The 21,198-nt window shown below is 35.7% G+C and overlaps 1 protein-coding gene across 1 annotated transcript in view; it reads left to right on the forward strand.

The window, feature by feature from the left end:
• The window catches only part of trx (histone lysine N-methyltransferase trithorax), a 47,682-nt gene that overhangs the window by 19,176 nt on the left and 7,308 nt on the right, over window positions 1-21,198 (forward strand). The window contains exons 11-12 of the mRNA XM_089640526.1: window positions 13,226-13,359; window positions 15,130-15,320. Of these exons, the coding sequence (XP_089496652.1) occupies window positions 13,226-13,359; window positions 15,130-15,320 (325 nt within the window). The remainder of the gene's footprint in view (window positions 1-13,225; window positions 13,360-15,129; window positions 15,321-21,198) is intronic.

A 21,198-nucleotide genomic window follows, 5' to 3' on the forward strand; every position in this document is an offset into this window, starting at 1 on the left:
TAATTAAAATTTACTTACTGTTGTCCTTCGTCAAATAGTCGAATACGGCAGCAGTCACACAACTTAAATAAAGTTAGTGGGAGGGGTACCTACATATTATTGTTTTTAAATCACTTTACACTAGACACAAATATTAGATAATGAGAAAAGTTTTATAGGAATTAAATTGTTTAATGTTTTTATAGCACTCAATGTATGTTGCTAATTATTATTGTTTTTTCGAGAAGAATAATTTCGTAGAATATATAATAGATATTTAAAACATTAAAAAAAAAACAAATAAAGGTGGCACGAAATAAATTTACTAAGTCTACTTCAATAGGTAGTAGATTTGCAAATGCCATAAGCAAACGGTTGGAGAAATGCAGAAACAAGAAAACAAAAATATGTACAAAAATGACTACAAAGTTAAATACCATAATATAACATAAAAAATAACACTTGCTTCCCTATGGTTCAAAGTTCAAACGTCGACCGCGAAGTTCTCGGGTTTCTTCGGTTACATTCGTCAATGTTCGGAGGTCACGTGATAACATAACGCGTGTTCGGCGCACACAATTTGTCTTACTTTTGCAAAGAAAGACCAAATTTTGTATATGTCACCGTCATAGGGTATGTACCGGCTAAAATTCTTTTGTATGAAGAGTTTGGCGCGGATTACAACTCGCACAAAGTTGGAATATGTATCGTATTTTTCGGTGGCGCGGGTTTTGAAGGCGAAATTTTAATAGCGTGCTATCTATAATGTGCTTATATTATTATAAAACAAGTTTGTTTTATTTTCTCATCTTTTTAATGGGGGTTCGCCGCACAAACGCACTTTAGAGAAAACCGCCACTGGTTATGTGTAAACTATATATAAATAATATATATATATATTTTTTTACTATAAGTTTTTTTGGAAAAAAAGTTGGATTTTATTTATTTGTTCTTGTTGGTTCGTAATACAGCGCAATTCGGAAGGGAGATTATTGTAGTAGTTATTATATTTATAGTTATTATACTCACCTCTATATACCCTCTATCACCAAAATTGTTCTCAGCTGCTCTAGAAAGTATCTTCCGCAAACTAGATTGGGAAAAATATGGTATCAACTATATATATATAATATACAATAGGACTATATATATAAGTTGAAGCAGCTTACCGAATTTCTCAAAGAACTAATAAGGAACAAAACCCATCATCTTCAAATTCAAAACTAACATGGACTGCGACCAACTTCTTTCCGATGTCAAAACATACAACAAGCAGACAAACATACATCCAGTCCAGCCGAAAAATGAAATACACTAAAACTGAGAATTGCTGGCACTAGCTCGAAAGTTTACGTTTCCGAACACCTGACTTTTGGAGCCAAACATCTATGGTACCTGGCCCGTAAGGCAACAAGAGACAACAAATTTAAATACGCCTGGATTAAACAAGGACAAATATAAATGCGTACGGCCTTCGGAACGCCTGCAATACTCGTCAATGAAACAAAGATCGATTGCTGCTGTCATTACCCGAAATGCCATCAACAAACTAAATATAATGAACATCTGTTTGTAAATATGAATATCTTTAACTATTTCTACATAATATTTACCCTCGCAACACAATCATTTATAAAATCAATATTACTCCAATGACGACCTCTTTGGAGCGTAATTCTCTTAATTTAATTCTTCACATTTTTGGCAAGCTTATATTATGTATGTCTCTCATATAGGATGTATGTCTCCCATACATTACGCTAAATTTTTTGTTCCCTTATTATATTTCATACGCCCTCACACCTACATATGTGTTATATAATACCTTCTCAATTTTAAATGGCAATTATAATTTCCTCATAAACCATACCCGTAGTTTAAACACGACCAAATACATATTTTTATATTATTGTCTTTGCTTTTATATAAGTTCAACTTTTATGCCTCATACTTAGAGATGGCAAAATTTAACATTAATTCAGATTTTTTAGCATTAACAATTGGAAATTTAGCGTTTTGTAGCATTTTGAGGCATAATTTAGCGTTTTGTAGCAAAATAGAAAAAAATGTATTTCCTGAATGTTTTTAGCGCATATTTTAAGTATTTTTGGTAAAATATATGTTTAACCTTCATTTGCATGTGAAAGATCATAAATAATTAATTTTAATATTAAATTAATTAGAAAGGAAACTTTAAGTACGGGTCGAACACAAACACAACAAATGCAGATTGTGATCAACATCAATAGGCGTAATTTATTCGCACAAATTGTGTAATGTCAAAAAGCAATTTTAGCCTACAGTACAAAAATATTAAATATTTACACATAAAATAGTAACAAAATTATAAAAAATCGTAGGAAAGGCTTCCAAAAATGAAATAAAGTAGGCATAATACTTTTCCCTGCACATTCACATAAAACTACCTTCCTTATGCATTTTTCTCAATTCTTCTTTAGTTGTACTGGACTAAATATTACAGTATCAGCTTCTCCAATTTGTATGGTTCTTTGACTTCTGAAATATGCTATATTCTCGGAAAGCGTTTAAATTCAGCGTACAGTATAAATTCAAAATATTAAATATTTACAGATAAAATAGTAACAAAATTGTAAAAAGAGGTAGGACAGGCTTCCAACAATGAAATAAAGTAGGCATATTTGAAATACAGGTAAATACAAAAAACAACGGAAATGGCACTTTACTGATTGAATGATAGCATTGCGCACGTTTCAATAGTGGGCTCCTTCATTCTCGTACGCCTGTCAGTCAATACCCGGTATTTTCGGGAAATTCGCGCCTATTTCGCTAAATAGAATAATTTAGCTGAAATACGGCCAAAATCACGTTTTTTGCATTAATTCACGAAATAGAAATCACTGGAAACACTTTCAAATGCCTTGAAACGCAAAGAAAACTTATAAATGCCCTATTTTCGAACCATAAATATTTTTTCGCGTTTTTAGTTAAAACGAAATTTTGCCATCCCTACTCATACTTCTAAATCTAATGATAATAATCTATTTTCCTAAATGATACTCCCATCATATACTTTATTTATTTGAGTCATTCTGCAACCAACACTATATATATAGGTCCCACTACATTTATTGCTTCCGTGCGTAAATCCGTCTTTGGGCGTCCAGCACTTCTAGTTCTTTTTTTAGATTGTTTTTGTGAATATTGCACTATGTATTGCTCACAATAATCGCTAATATCATATTTTTTAAATATTGATAATAATGCAGGTTTTGATGTTTATTATACTTTCATACATTTCTTGCGCCACATATATACTCACGTCCGGGAGTATATTTTTTGTATATTGTAGGTTCCTTTTAATATAGGTTTCACGTCCTTTCACTCTAATTTAATTTTTACGTCTTCCGTATATTGCTAACTCTTCTAATAAAGGTTTCACGTCCATACTGAATAATTTATTCTTGCGTCCGAGTATATATTATTTGTATGTTACATGGCGTTTTGAATGTCGATTTCATTTTTAAGTTTTCCGTATATAAGGCCCTTAAGACTCTTGGATTTGTTTTGAGAGTTTCAAAAGACTTCAATAATTTAGGCACATTGAGGCCGTTGTTATGCCCCTTGTATTATATAACCTCTCAGGATTACATTACTTATTCTGATCTGGGAGATATATTTCACCTTAAAAATAATCTATGTAAATATTGTTTATTTCAATTCTTTTATATATCTAGACACAAATAGACATCTATAATTTTTGCAATCTTTTGTTTATTTTGAATATCTACTTATGTGAGACTTCTCATCATTTTCACCAATTATTATTTTTAATTATTTTTTTTCATTGTATTTTGTTTCTATAATTTTGAAGAATTTATAATAACTGCGATGCTTAACTATTAAACTAGAATGTAAAAGTCCATTAGGTGTAATAAATAAATAAACAAATAAATAAACAACAAAAAATATTTCTTACTCTTCTAGTAAAGTTTTCACGTTCATAGTAAATTAATTAATTAATTACAGTATCTGTGGTCGAGGGGTAATACTCTCGACTCGCAATCCGAAGCCCGTAATCTGACGGTCAAACCATGCGTGCGCAAATAATTTTTTATTTGTTTGTGTAATTTCATAATTAATACATTAAAAATAATATAAAGTGTGTTTGCGACACGTTCCAGAGTGAAATATACTCTCAGTATCGCCTTGGTGTCAGACCACCATTCCGAATCGAAACGTTATTTCAATTTTTGTTTATTATTTAAGTTTTTGCCGTGTTTGGCGACCAGATCTAAATAGCCAGATACTTTTCCACATTTCTCTTCCCCTTCTTCTTCCCCTCCCCAATACCTTCACCCTAGTACTCAGATTGGGGATGCCACAGTCTCGCTGTTCCAGACAGGAGCGGTTGAGACTCTTGTGCGGTATATATAAAAAATATATGTATATATATATATGTTTTATTTTTTTGGCATCCAGAAACACACCAGACCTGACAACAAACTGTCTATTGATAGTGAGAAGTTTGAATGAATATCTTGTTGCATCTTGTATACAAAAGTACCTACTGGGCGCAGGCGTGTGACAATTTTTTTTTACAACGATATCCTTAATAAAAATGTATCATTTCATAACGCGCCAGTTCGCTCCATTGCAGAGGGCATTCGGACATTTTTAGGTCGGGACATCAATTTACCGTCCACTGTAAACCATCTTACAAATATGTCCACCCGCGCAGGGTGCTTTTTAGTTCTGAGCGCTACGTGGCATCGTTGTAAGTGAACTGAATGTTGTCAAATCTGGCGTTTTGCTTCACCAAGGGGTCAAACAATACATAACAATGTATATATTCGCAAACGGCCACGGGGACGCAATACTATCTAAGTAATGCGTGGATGCAGCATTCGTTGTATATTCAATATAATATATACTCATGATCGTTCACTGGGACGCAATACTATCGACGTGATGCATGGAAGCAGCACGATTTTCATTATGTGTTAAAAAATAGTATATTCTCATGAGAGTCTACGGGGACGCAGTACTATTGACATAATGCGTGGACGCAGCACGACTGTCGTAATGTATTCAAAATAATATCTACTCGCGAACGGCCATGGGGACGCAATACTATCGACGTAATGTGTGGATGCAGCACGACTGTCGTTATGTATATAAAATAATATCTACTCGTAATCGGTCTCGAGGACGCAATACTATCGATGTAATGCGTAGACGCAGCACGATCGTCGTTATGTATCGAAAATTATATTACTTCGTGGACGCGGCAAGATCGTAGAAATGAATAAAAACATACACTGCTTTATATAAACATCGTGTAGCGAACCTGTCAGCAAAATGTCAAAAGTTCAATATTCGTTTCCAGACATTCTGAGAGATTTTTTGCTTCCACAAAAATTTTTGCCATACGATTCTACATGGGGTAAGCATCGTTCTGGCCAATTTTGACGTCAAAACATTGTAGCGTCCGTATATCGGACGCTGTAAGTCGGTGGACGCTACAATGCTATGGAGTTTTTAGGGGTCGGACGTAACAAATGTAGAGGGATATATATATTATATACAGTGGTACCTCGACATACGAGTTTAGTTCGTTCCGCAACCTTGCTCGTATCTTGAATTACTTGTATATCGATGCAGATTTCCCCATAGCAAACAATTAGACTACCATTAATCCGTTCCAACCCCCAAAATGACACCCCAGTTACTTTTGTTACGTGGTTTTTAATAATAAAAACGTATTTATAAATGACAAATATTTATTGTACAAAAACAAAAAAGAGAATGTAAATAAATAAATTAAATATCCTTACTGGTCTTTGCCTTTTTCGCTACATTTTTCTCGCTTTCACCTGTAAGCCGTTTAGAAAAAAACATGTCCAAGGAGGTTTGTTTCTTCCTCCCTCTCAGAATGTTCCGGAAATGAGTTAGGGAAGTGTCATTAAAAAGATCAGATGCACGACCTGTTGCAACTTTTTCTGGGTGTTTCTTTTCCACGAACTGTCAAACTCTCTCCCACATTCCTAAGATCTCCTTTATCTCACTTGTAGAAATAACCTCCTCCTCCTCTGACTCCTCAAAACCAATTTCTTGCATAACATCCGTATGCTGCTGTGACTGTAACCCTTGTATCTCCTCAGTCGTCAGTTCCTGGATGTGCTCCTCAACGAGTTGGTTCACGTCTCTCTCTTCCACCTCTAGACCCATGGATTTCCCCAGAGACACAATCTCCTCCTCTACTGACATACCGGGTTCCAATTCTTCGTAGATCCTTTCAGCTACAGCTTCAGGCCACAGCTTTTTCCATGCAGAGGTCAAGGTCCTCGTTGTAACACCCAGCCAGGCCTGATCGATAATTTTCAGGCAAATCACGATATTAAAGTGGTCCTTCCGGAACTCTAGAAGGGTGAGGTTTGTGTTCACCGTCACTTCAAAGCAGCGCCGAAACAGATGCTTGGTGTATAGCTTCTTAAAATTAGAAATCACATGCTGATCCATGGGCTGCAGGATAGGAGTGGTGTTGGGTGGTAGGTAGAGAACCTTTATAAATTTGAACTCCTCGAGGATGTCATCTTCGAGGTTTGGTGGATGAGCAGGGGCATTGTCGAGGATGAGAAGGGCTTGCACGGGTAGGTTTTTTTCCTGTAGATATTTCTTAACAGAAGGGCCGAAAACCAGGTTTACCCACTCCACAAAGAACTTCCCGGTGACCCATGCCTTCGGGTTCGACCTCCACATAACTTGCAGTGACTTAAATGCTCTGGGGTTTTCCGAATGGTATACGAGCAGAGGCTAGATCTTGCAGTCGCCACTCGCTTTGTTTTGTTGCCAGGCATCATCTTCTCCTCTGCCGTTATATATGTTCTATTCGGAACAGTCCTGTCTCATCACAGTTGAAGACTTGCTGAGAGATTTTTATTAGATCGGAAAACGTTTTAATGTAATCCTCAGCTGCCTTCATATCTGAGCTTGCTGCCTCACCATGCCTGACAACGGAGTGAATACCGGTCCTCTTTTTGAAATTCTCAAACCATCCCCGGCTGGCTTTAAATGACTCTTCCGATGCCTCGTCGATGGAAGTCTGCGGGGTTTGCTTCAGCAAATCTCCGTAGATCGCTCTTGCCTTCTCGCAAATGATGGTCTGCGTCAAGGTATCTCCTTGGAGCTGCTTCTCTATCACCCACACCATCAGCAGTTTCTCCGTATTTTCATGAAGGGAAGCTTGGAAATTATCGTAAGGCCCTTAGCCGGCATTACACTATTTATCGACTCTTTCTGTTTAAGCACAGTACATATCATGGACGTACTACGCCCATACTGCCTCGACAAGTCAACAACTCCAACACCTTGCTCATGTTTTGCTATAATTTCACGTTTTAATTCAATACTCATCATCTTTTTCTTAGCACCTGACTTTTCACAAACTTTCTTCCGATCCATGGTTATAAAAATAAATGAACTACAACTATAAATGTAAATGTAAACGCAACACAAAACGCGAACACAACTTATCACAGCGGGAGCACGCTGCTAACTGATTCACTGGCCGTGGTGGTGGTGGCCGCGCACGCGCGCTACCGGCAGACCTGCTAAACCGAACTCGTATCTCGAATTTCGTTCGTAACTCAAAGCAAAAAATCACTCGCTCGCCGGCTCGTATCTCGAAAAACTCGTATGTTGGGGCACTCGTATGTCGAGGTACCACTGTATATATGTATATACTTTTTTACTTACTATGTTATTAATTTACTGTTACCAATACCGAACTACACTTTTAACACATGTATTAGACAACATCTCACAGATTCCATGTACCGAAACAAATAGTGCTATAAAAGTTCGACAAATCTTAAATCAATCAAACTTTAAAATATTCTCCATGAATATCAGATCAATTAATAAAAATTTCCATGAACTCCTTATACTACTCACAGACCTTGATTCAGATTTTGTCTTACTTATTCTGACCGAATGCTGGATCAAAGATAACTTTATTCCAAAAACTATAAAAGAATATAATCAATACAGCACACAGAATAATAAATCTCAAAATGATGGCGTAATCATATACATTAAAAATCACATACAACACTGTTGAAGAAATCTCAATCACAAATTCAAATTGTCTTAACCCTTTCAGACCTGAATTAAAACTGGCAGTCTAAAAAAATATTTGAGGCTTGATTACAACTCTGGGAATTATTTATAATTTTTTGGAATTTTTTTTTTTTTTTTTTTTTAATAAGTTTTGGAAGTAATGCTATGTTAGGTTGAACATACATTAGGTCTCAAAGGGTACTTTTATATTTGCATGGGAAAAGAATAATAACCACAAATACATACAAAAATGGATTTTATTTAATGAAAATTAACATATTTTATGAAAGAAACAAAAATAGAAGTTATGCTATGTTAGGTTGAATACTAAACATTAGTTATCAAAGGGCAGTTTTTTTATTTATATCGGAAAATATACTCCCTACAAATACATACTAAAAGTATTTTTATTATTAAATTTAACATTTTTAATGAAAGATTTAAAAACATATATAGTGAACAAGAAACATAATTGAAATAAACAAAAAAAAAAGATTTTGGTCAATGATGGAACTCAGGCCTTGCATGAAAGTCCTTGAAGCAGTTGCGAGTAGGTGTAAAGCATAGATGTACCTGGCACCGTTGGCATTTGACCTGAATAATGCCTTTGACACAGTGTTTGCACCTCAAGGGGTTTTCAACATACTCAGGAAAATGCCCCCAACCACCAAACCTCACATCATCAACAGGTCTGACTTGTCTCGCCTGATGCCTACTAGACGTCGTCGGTTCTTCCTGCGATTCATTTGAGGGTCGACCTCTCCGACGTGGGTTGATTGCACTGCTGGAAGTTAGGGCACGCCCAATCTCCGATCGAAACACTATCAGAGTTTTATATTTCTCACCTTTTTGTGTGCAGTGACGCCTGTATAATAGCCATGCATTCACCACACACATGTCAACGAGGTGAAAAATTATTCTCAAATAGAAGCGTTTCGATCGGATATCCGTCCGGTATAGTGCAATTAACATGTCGTTGAGGTCAACACCACCCATGAACCTGTTGTACTGAGCCACGATGGCAGGACATAGTACGTCTATGTAGGAGCGGGAAGTCTTCGACCACCGACGGACGGTACCAACTGGTTCTCGTCCGACGTATGAAGATGCGAAGTGAACATTTCTGTTATCGAACCATTTCAGGGCAAACACACCAGATTCAATCTCAGTCCTGTAGTCATATGACCCACGGCCCTCTTCCTTCAACTGACGGTCTGTTTTAAAGGTACAACCCCGTAGTCGGTTGTTACGAACAGTGCCAATGGACCATATGCCTACAGATTTCAATTTAGAAATAAGTGAGTGAGAGGTAAACCAGTTGTCGAACGAAACCTTGAAGTTCGCATTTTGGGGAATGCCTCTACAGAGTCGTACAACAACATCTCCACTTATTCCCAGTGAAGTCCTCTCACCCACATTGGTGTCTTTGCCCGTGTAGACTTCAAAGTCATAAACGAAGCCACTTGCTCCTGCTCGGGCGAACATTTTAATCCCCCATTTATGGGGTTTATTTTTCATATATTGCTTTAAAATGCTCCTCCCTTTGAATGGGATCATGGCTTCATCTATACTGTTGAATTCTTCTGGTTCGATCACAGATAAGTTGTGACGGAGAGCATCTATAAATGGACGAACTTTAAATAGTTTATCGTGCCCAGGTTGACCACTGGGCACGCAGTTTGTGTTGTCATTTAGGTGTAAATATTTCCTGAGGCTGATAAATCGGTCTCTCGACATCACATCACATATCATGGGTAGTCTAAGTCCCTCTTGCCAATATTGGCGAATCTGAGGAAGCCTAAACATACCCATCAAAATATGCATGCCGAGAAACCTTTCCATTTCCTCACTTGAGGTGCAAACATTCCTGCAACTTTTCTGAACAGAGTAAAGGTTGGTCTGTTCCACCATATTTAAAATAATTTTATCATCAATGAAATACTTGAAGTATTGGAGAGCTGTTATTACTTCACTCGGTTCAGAAAAGTTGACTATGCATTCAGAGTTCACCGGTTCCAAATCTCGATGTCGCCAGCGTACATCAGCCCTCGCAACTGCCTCTGGGGCAACGTTGTCTGCTTCCTGGGTGGGCTCTGCCTCATCCATGTCCAGGGGAGGATCCTCTTCCTGACTGTCCACTTCAGTGTCCTGAAAATAGAAAATTTTATGTTTTGAACATAAGATAAAATTAATGGATAATACGGTTTCATAAATATGCATTTAAATGTGGATTTTAAAGACTTCATGACTTACTATGACTTCAAAGCCCATCCCAACTTCACGTTGGAGGGTTTGATGATCAACATAGCCCTCTTCTGCGTGAAAAAGGTCTTGGATTTCGTCTTCTTCCTCATCCGGCTCCAGCTCTATGTCAGACACATCTCCTTCTAGCAAAAGTGCTATTTCAATATCTTTGAGACCGTTATTCATCTGTAAATTGTAAAACACCACATAAAATATAATGACAAATCAATAATGCATTAACAAATAATATTTGTGCTAAAATACATACTGAAATTAAATGGTTTTGAATGACAATAATAAAGAAAAATTCGCCATATTCGTAAAAAAACTACCATTGAAACCGAATGTTAGGTTGACCGAACATGCTTTTTCACTTATAATATTCTCGTAAATATCTTTGTAAGATGGATGTATCTATTTTTATTATTTTGTAATGCGCCTTTGGGCAACAAAATAAATGTAAATTGAGTAAAAACAATGGATAACTCACCTTATATGATGCAAATAATAGCGAGAGGAATTCGAAGCGCCGAAAGCATGCGAACTGTCAAAATGTTGTTGATATTTTCGGCGGGATAACTAGTGACAACATAGCGGACAAAAATAGACGCCACAGAGAAGATTGCCAGGTATTAGAAAACAAAAACCCGAGTCTTTTATTCGATGTAGTTTGGGAAAAAATAATTCTCAAAGTTAGTGTTCGTTTGAACATACATACGGTCTTAAAGGGTTAAACTTGAAATAGAAAATAGTGTAACGATATTATCTATATACCGATCACCGAGTGCGTCTAATATAACACCATTCTTAAACTCATTTAATCAATCCTTATCGTGTATGAGTGATCGTGAAAATGTTCTAATTATTGGTGACCTTAATATTAATATCATAAATACGATGCATCCCCAAGCAAATGAGTACATGAACTTACTAACTCTACAAGGTTTTATTCCGGCTATTACGGCCCCCACTCGGGTATCAGAATTGTGCGTCAGTTGCATTGACCAGGTTTTTGCTAAATGTATATTGAATACCGAATCTCTCGTATACCAATGCACGGTTACAGACCACTACGCCACTATCAACCGCCCTTTCATTGTTATTAAAAAATTACCTGCATCTAAAATACCCACGAAGAAAATCTGTTATGACACTCTATTCAAACTGGTTTCCAAGTAAAACTAGTCAAATTTCTATAAACTCACCGAGCCAAACATAGCGTGCGAATTTCTTATCGACACCATACATAACCATTTGAAAAGTTCCACATCCAACACTAACAACAAACAATGTAGTCGCAAAATTAAACTTAAGCCTTGGATAACAAATGGCATCCTACACTGTATTCACAAGCGTAATAAACTTTGTGAACAACCCCAATAATCACGAATCTCTCCTATTTTACAAACGATACAGAAATGCTTGTAAAAAAATAATCTGCAGAGCTAGAGACGAATATTATAGGAAACAGATCAAGGAGGCTGCCAATGGGAATAACCATATCTGGGATATTGTCAAAGAGATTTGCTATACCAACAAAAGTACCGCACAATAACCATTGCAGACCAAACACTAGATACAACTAATCTTCTCCACAGTCGGATCAGATTTAGCAAATAATATTTTATATAAAAACGGAAAGACAGAATATAACCTTGCAAATAATATATCAATCGATAATCTTTCTATTATCCATAACATTATCTATTACTTTTATTTGTTATCCTACTTTATTTTTATTTTTATGAGATTCACCTACTTCAACTCCTTTCCTGTATGTGAACATGTACCTAATATTATATATTCAGAATTGGTTATTTATGAAGGGAAGGAACTATTTTAAAGAATGCCTGACATCATTAAATTAAGTTCATTTGCTTTATTATTCTTTTTTTTCATTTAACACATTGTAATCGGATCACGTATTAATACGTTTTTAGCAAATTAATGCTAGAGAGCGGATTCACGTATTTATACGTTTTTGATAGATTGTTAGTGGAGCGCGGGTCACGTTAAAATACGGGTTCCAATATACTTGAGTTTTCGCTATATAGCGTCTGTAGGGTTGTAGCCATGCAATAATAATTTTTATTTTACATTTAGAAATACTTTTAGTGTATAATTTGTAAAATAAAGGATGTTATGAAAAAAAATAATTATTTTTTTCAAAACTTTCCTACTTTATGTGAAATTCTGCACTAGTTTAACGATGAAAAATACATTTCTAAATATAATAAAATAAAATGAAATAAAATAAATAATTTGCAAAAAGAATTATTGAAATCAAACAAATATTTTTGAAGTTATCGCAATTTTTCTAGAGGTCTACGTTAGCGCGAAATTACGCGAAAAATCACCCGTTACCAGCACTAGTACGCGGCCGAAAACTGCCCGATCAAAATGTGTTAAATTCAGTTTAAAATTTCTTATTAAAATAATTAATTAATTTATCTTTATTTTCATTATATCAACAAGTAAAGTCATTTGTTTATTTGCCCATTTATATTTATTTTATCTCATTAAAATCAACAGTTTGCAATACGGTTGGTTTATTCTTGTGAAATCTACTTAACTATAAAACCAGTAGTATTACCTATTTTACAAATACATTGCATTTAACAAAATAATATATTAACAAAGGAACATGTATTACATTTATATAATTATATACAAATTCGACTACCAAAATACGGACATGTGTCTAGTGTGGTAGTCGAAAAGCATGTAAAAAACTGTAAATTGTAACAAATATATTTTACGAATAAAGGAAAGAAAAAAAAAGAAGGAGGAGGAAGCCAACATGTCTTATTAATAACAAACATACAAATATTTCACGTTTCTTAGTGAAATATTTTCTATTTATGCAACTGCTATTCGTGCTATAATTTTATTTGTATTTCAGGCGTTTGACAAGTACGACATTACCAATGGCGATGCGTTTCCGACACCTCAAGGAGACTTCCAAGCAAGCCGTAGGAGTTTATCGATCACACATCCATGGAAGAGGATTATTCTGCAGAAGAGATATTGAAGCCGGTAAGTTCATTTATAACCTAAACTAACGAACAACTCCTTTGGGGTGGCGGTTGTGCTCATTCTCAATTAGTCAATTAATTGTTTTTGCTTTCATCTGATGCGTACACATCTTACACCTTATTCCAAAGTGACATTTGGCAAATTTTATAAAATCTCGGACATCACAAGCGCAATGTTTGTTCCAAGGTGCATTGCGACTAAATATGAATATGGAGGTAGAGCGGTACGTACCTCTTATTCTATGAGACAGTACATTGTTCTTATAAAATATTTCATAGGAATTATCTGTCCATATGTGCGTTCTGATTTGATGAACAGATTTTCAGGAAAATATATGAGTAAAGAGTTTTATGTGGCGTGCTGTTCAAAGTGTAGTCATATTATAATGAATGTTTGACTTTTCCATTTTTGCTACCGTTTGGGAGTTCACTGAAAATCTCCGCTGCTCTTGTAACCACCTCTTTCTGATAAACTAGGAAGTTAGGGTAATACTTTACCTACAACTACCGTTTTTAATAAGCATTTTAAAAAAAAAACAATCATTTGATCAACTTAATGACAATAAACAACAACTTTTTACATTTACGATTTTGAAAAATATTGATATTAAATATTATTTACTTAAATAATAATTTACGAGAAAATTTTCCATACGACTCACCATTTTGACAGAACACCAATATGAACATCGCGTAACCCAACCTAACTGAACCTATAATAACCCAACCTAACCCAACCCAACCTAACCTAACCTATCCTAACCTATAATAATCCTATGTAACCTAACCTAACCTATCCTAACTTAACCTACAATGACCCAACCTAACCTAACCTAACCTATCCTAATCTAACCTATAATAACCCATCCTAACCAAACCTAACCTATAATAACACAACCTAACCTATCATAACCCAACCAAACCTATCATAACCCAACCAAACCTAACCTATCCTATCCTATCCTAAACAACCCTATAATAACATAACCTAAAATCAAAACGTTTTATTTTTAAAAAAAAAACATAGTAACCCTTTAAATATTAAGAAACCAAATTTGGTCACCTAATAATTAACGGGTGCGTGGCCAGCGATCTCGAATAATTGTCTATTATGCCGGTTATGTCTTTCATGTTTTCTACACTGCCTACAAACAAACGCGAATTATGTGCGATGTTCTGTCAAAATGGTGTGTTATATGGCAAATTTTGTCGTAAATTATTATTTACGTGAATAATATTAAATATCAATATTTTTCAAAATCGTAAATGCAAAAAGTTGTCGTTTATTGTCATTAAGTTGATCAAATGATTTTTTTTTTAAATGCATAATAAAAACGGTAGTTGTAGGTAAATAATTACTGAAGTTAGCTCTCAGCAGTAAGGCCACAAGATTGTTAAATTTTTACTGTTATAGAAGCAAGGAAAAGGTTTATAATGCATTGAGATCAAGCTTGAGTCAAGAGAAACCGGTTGGCGAGTAATTACTTACACACTAATCCTTTAAATATTGGCTACATGCTGGTAGCAACTATTAAGATTTACACACATTTCAACCAAAATCTCATTTTACTCAAAAAAGTGGATTTTGTACGCTGACCGGTGACATATTATAACCTCTTTTCATAGCTTTGTTTTATAATATTACGTAGATTTATGAATGTGAATAAAGCAACAAGTGTGTGCCAAGACTGAGGTGTTTGGAAGTCCGTCCTCTCTGCCACCCCTGCGGTGAAACGGCGTGATGGTTAGTTTGGTATTTTTTGCATTCCAGGTGAGATGGTTATAGAGTACGCGGGCGAAGTCATACGTGCGGCGCTGGCCGACCAGCGCGAACGCAAGTACGAGGCCATGCGCGGCGGTCGCGGCGTCAACGGCTGCTACATGTTCCGCGTGGACGACCACCTCGTTGTAGACGCCACCATGAAAGGAAACGCAGCCAGATTCATCAACCACTCCTGTGACGTGAGTTTTTACGTTTTCTTTATTATTCACATCAATTAACCTAGATTCCTGCCTGTCTATTATCCCTGGGTTAATTCTATGTGACTCTCCAGGAAATGACAATTTGTGGCAAGTGCATTGTTTACACCTTGAGTTTGTATTATTATTATTTCTGTAGTCTTGGATCAAAATATAATTGTATCTCGGGAGAACAGTTTGAAAAAATAATAAATATCATTAATTGGTTTGGATATTTTTTTATTTTTATTTTATTTTATTTATTTGGGAAAATCAACAGATTATTTACATATATAAGAATAAACTAAATAATAAAGATAAAATCCAATAACAGATTTTCACTTAAAATTATAATAATAATAAAGAATATTAAAAAAAAAGCTAAGGGTTCTGTACCCGTGGCCTGAGAGATTTACAAAAAATACAATATTGTAAATAATAAATAAAAAATAATAGAAGATGTAAGAACACAAATAAATAAAAATTTAAAGTTAACTGATATACTAATAACTAATAACCAGCAAAATTTCAAAAATTTAAAGTTAACTGATATACTAATAACTAATAATTTCAAAAATTTAAAGTTAACTGATAGCTAAAATTCAAAACATAATGTACTGTAAAATTTCAACACAGCAGCAATCAATAAAAGCACTACACAATAGCAATAATAACAATATAATAAATGTATACCTACAACTAAATTGAACACATGAGTATAAATTGGGAGGTAAGTAACTGGAAAGGATTCAAAGCAATAACATGATAACTTCCAGTAGAAGAATATTTAAAATTATTTAATGTTAGTTATTACATATCTTTTAAAGGTTCTTAAATTACATGTGAATATGTCCATATCATTAAAATTCTTATTAAATATACTACAGGCTCTGAATATAAACGCATTTTGTCTGATATTAGTAGAACATTTATGGAGATGAAAAAGTGATTTTTCTCTAGTTCTAAAAAAAACCCCTTTTTTTTATCAATGAATTTTATTTATTCATAATATATATCCTCAAATAAAAGCCATTATATAAACCCAAAACCGGACTGAATATTGATGTTGTGGTGCATAGTGTGAAAAAATAATTAAAATTTTTCTTTAGTATGAATTCCAAATTCTGGCACATAATAGCCGCCTGAGTATACTCGGGCGTGGTCCTTAAGAGGTTAAGACATTCTCTAGACAATTTCTTTTGCCTTGATCGAAGGATACAGAATTCATGGTAGTCTAAAGGATTGGACCATCTTTTCCACATTTTAAACACTTTATATTTTTCCTTAGTCAGTTTTATTAGGGCTGGACTAAACCAATAGGGATAAGAATTATTAATATGAACTTCCTTTGATGGGACGTTTAATCGAATGATTTCATATAAAATTGCATAAAAGCGGTCAATAGCAGTATTGGTTGATAGGTTTCAAAATTCTGCATCCCAATCAATACTACTGAGGAAGTTATTTATTATTTCAAAGTTAGCTTTCCTAAAAAGATTAATTGTTCGTTTGTTGTCCACCATAGGAGTTTCCAGAGATATGTTAATGTCAACAAGAATGCTTTTATGATGTTTACATTCAGGGATGAGATACTGGTCAGTATTTGATACATTTACAGGGATCGAGCTAAAAACAAGGTCTAGGTATGTATGATTATTATTTGGAAAGGTGCAGTACTGTGATAGATAAGTAAATGAAAGGGTGTCAGATAGTTAATAGCCATTCGTAATTTGCATACTATTACCATTACTTAAAGACTAGTTAATTTGTGGTAAGTTGAAATCACCCGATATGACAAAATGATCATCGTGATGTAGTCCTCGAAGTTCACATAATTTATCCATGAATTCATTTATATTTTGTGAGTGATTGACTCCTGGAGGTATGTAAACACATGATAGAATAGATAAAGTTGAAGTGGATTGGTAGAATAAGGACAGCATACCTATCTGACGCCTTCACTCTGAAGATTGCAATCCGTATGTTAAGATAGGGAAATCTATCAAATAAACCGTCCATATCTCCACAGAGTCGAGGTTTTCTTTCAGGTATTTTGGGTGAGGTGTACTTGCTATTTGTACAGGGTCAGTAGTTATGTACTATCTGCAGTATCTGTGGGCCCTGTACAGTACGCCCAACTTCTGAGAGGCTCTTTGACTCTCACTTAGAGTTACACCAAGCATGTAATGGAAGGCATGTTAGGAAGATTGCTTTCGTCGAAGGAGACTAGATTGTCATTTAAATAACTTTTAGACATGATCAAGTCTTTGAAACATTAAATTCCACTGGGTTATTCTTATCCCAAGGTAACCATCCATTATCTGCTTCAAAGCCCTCCAAGCTGTTGGAGTTCATGTATCCTGTAGGGGCTTGTCAAACAAAAAGCTATCATGGACTGTAGTGTCATCTGCATGGCAATGAATTGGTGCACACAACAGAAGGTCATTAATGTGCAACAAAAACAAGTCGGAGACAGAGACACGATCCCTGTGGGACGCCAGTATTTATTGAATATAAGGAAGAGGTGAAACCATCAGCGACCATCTGAATGGACCTCAATAGTCGGCAATTCACATGCATACGGTTAGAAGTCCTCGGTACCAAATCCAGACAAAGGCCTTGGAAATGTCCAGTTCAACCGTTTGGGTCTCACCGTAACACTTCAGGCACCGCCCCCAAACATGCGTCGCATACGCGAGAAGATCACCGCATGAGTGGTTCCATCGGGATCCATATTGACGGTCGTTACTTATTTTGTACTTCCTGAAGCATGTGAACAGTTTGTCGTTGATCACACGTTCCATCACCTTGGATAGAACTGATGTGATTGCTATGGGGAGGTAGTTGGTCGGGTTGGAGCGGTCACCCTTGACCGCTTTTTTCCAACCAGAGGGTACAGAGCTAAACTTCAGAGATAATTTAAATACCAGGCAGGTATTCCGTCAGACCCACTAGCTTTGTTAACATCTTTTTTAACAGGAACCGATTGCGGCACAGCACCTCGATCATTGAGGATTGAGTTTTCCGCAAACATTTTGTTTAATAAGTTGGAATTTTTAGTGGCGGTGTTTGCTAGTGAGCCGTCAGGTCTGGTAAAGTGGTGGCATACTGGATTTGCAGAAATTGTAACCTTTTGAGCACTCTGAACACTCTGCTGCCACGCCTTGCTGATCTGCAGATTTTGATCAAATTTTGACCTATTTATGATCCTCTTGCTTCTTTGCCATTTTGTTATATGCTGATTTGTTTTCCCATATTCGAGATGTGTTGTAGGCTCGGTAAGCTGCGTTTTTTCGTTGAACTGCTTCAGAGCATTGACGACTGAACAACGGCTTTGAGCACACACCGGTTTCTTTAACATTAGATTTTATGAAGCCATTCATCGCGGATGTGATGACTTTACCAATTTCCTGGGCACTTGCGGAAGGATCCGAAGTCTGAAAACAGATAGCTGACCACACAGTACTGTGCGTTGACGATAATTCTATCCAACGCCAACGTCGTTATCGTTGACGATTTTCAACTGTTGAAAATAACGCCGACGTTGACGCACCTATAATTTATTATTTCTAGTGATTTATTAACTCATATGACTATTTTTTTCTCCATACCTGATGAATATGATTCATCACAAATACGAGGGTGGTCTGAAAAGTTTCCGACCTCAACGCAAAGATGGCGGTACTCATCAATAAAAGCTAGTGCATGTAGTTGTGCATCTTTTGACAGTTACTCACCAAAGTTTCGGCCATTTTGGACGCGCAGTTTTTAGTTTGAGTAAGTCGAATTGTGTGTTTTTGTGAAAATGGAAAAAATTGAGTATCGAACTGTAATTAAATTTTTGTTTTTGAAAGGTAATTCGCCTACGCAAATCAAAGATGAGTTGGACTCTGTGTATGGGGACTCTGCACCATCACTTACCACAGCGAAATTATGGGCAGCTGAATTTAAACGTGGCCGTAAGAGCTTGGGAGACGATGAACGTGCAAAAAACTGCAACTACTGACGATAACATTGCTAAACTTCACCAAATAGTGTTAGACGACCGCTGAATTAAAGTAAGAGAGATAGCAGAGGTTATGAATATGTCCAAAGAACGTATCTGTCACATATTAAATCAAGCTGTCCGCGCTTTGGGTGCCGAATGAACATTTCCAACGCTGTGTTGGCGCAATAAATCCGAGTTTAGGCGCCGATTAATTACTGTCGATGAAACTTGGATACACCATTATACGCCCGAAACAAAAATACAGTCAAAACAGTGGACTGCAGAGGGAGAACCGGCTCCAAAAAAAGCAAAAACTGTTTTCTCGGCTGGGAAAGTGATGGCGACTGTTTTTTGGGATAGTCATGGAGTTATCCTAATTGATTATCTTCAAAAAGGAAAAACTATTACAGGAGCCAACTACGCATCATTAATTGACAAGCTGAAGGCAGAAATTGCGGAAAAACGGCCACATTTGCAGAAAAAGAAAATCCTGTTTCACCAAGACAACGCGCCGTCTCACACCTCAGCGGTTGCCATGGCAAAAATCCACGAATTACGGTTTTAACTGCTTGACCATCCGCCTTACTCACCAGATCTAGCCCCAAGCGAATTATTTTTGTTCCCTAATCTAAAAACTGCGCTCGGAGGACAGAGATTTTCGTCAAATCAGGAGGCAATCACTTTTGCGAACAATTATTTTACAGAGAAAAACGCCGAGTACTATTTGGACGAATTAGAGAGATGGGAGCATCGCTGGGAGAAGTGTGTGGAGTTACAAGGAGACTATGTAGAAAAATAAATAAAAAACTTTAGAAAAAAATTCTTGTTTCATTGTTAGGTCGGAAACTTTTCAGATCACCCTCGTATTTACAAGAATCTATTAAATTTAACAATTTTATTTATTCACGTGTTTATTTATACTGGTGAAGTCAATCTTCGCTAAAACTTAAAAATATTAGTATGCACTTAAATGATATCTTCACTCTATTGTTAGTAACACATTTAGATATAATTTTATTAGGTCGGAGAATATTTTTGTAGGTATTATGTTACTATACTATTATAATTCATATTATAAATAAATAAAACCTTATAAATTTATCTGGTTATTGAATTAAATGCTATTTTCACATCATAAGTACAATGAAAACACACGTTCAAGAGATTGAAACGACACTAACTAACAAAAACAAACAAAAAATAGATCATAATCGTATTAAGGAATCCCCTTACCGTGTGATTCCCGGATCATTGCTTTATTATGTCTCGTGCGCCTCGCGCCCCGCGCCCCGCGCCCCACACATATAACAACAATCTCCTAATAACGTTGGAAGTTTGGCTCGTTGGTGTTGAAAATATAATTAGTCCTATTGATACATTTGATTGTCCGTTGGCGCTAGTCATCGGCCGTTTCGGATGGGAAAATCCAAAAAAAGTCTAGTAGGAGTTGCATAACCAAAAGACGTGTAATGTCGCTTACGAAATGTAAACACTTCACCCTTTTTATTTATTAGGCGTTAATATATCTTAAACAATAGGTCTAATCGTGGACTCGTTGAATAATATTCGTATTTAGGTATTATATTTCAACCTATTGACGTATTATATTTTGATACAGTAATAGACCACACATTGAAATCTGCAGACCTACAGTGGGTTGCCATATTAATAGGGACACCTATGGAAAATGTGTTTTTCACACTTTGTGTTCAAAAAACACAGATGTTTATGATTTTAGGTGTGGTTATTATTATTTAGTAACAAGGACATTGAATTTCGAAAATTTTAACACCGTATTTGTCCTTAATCTGCGATTATTTTATTATTTTTAAACATTATCAAACAGAAAGTTAATATTTCGTAATTTCAATAACAGCTTGTACACGCCGTTGT

This window comes from Hesperophylax consimilis, chromosome 15 (assembly GCF_061612785.1).
Source record: "Hesperophylax consimilis isolate HC1 chromosome 15, BYU_Hcon_1.0, whole genome shotgun sequence".
Classification (NCBI taxonomy): Eukaryota; Metazoa; Arthropoda; class Insecta; order Trichoptera; family Limnephilidae; genus Hesperophylax; species Hesperophylax consimilis.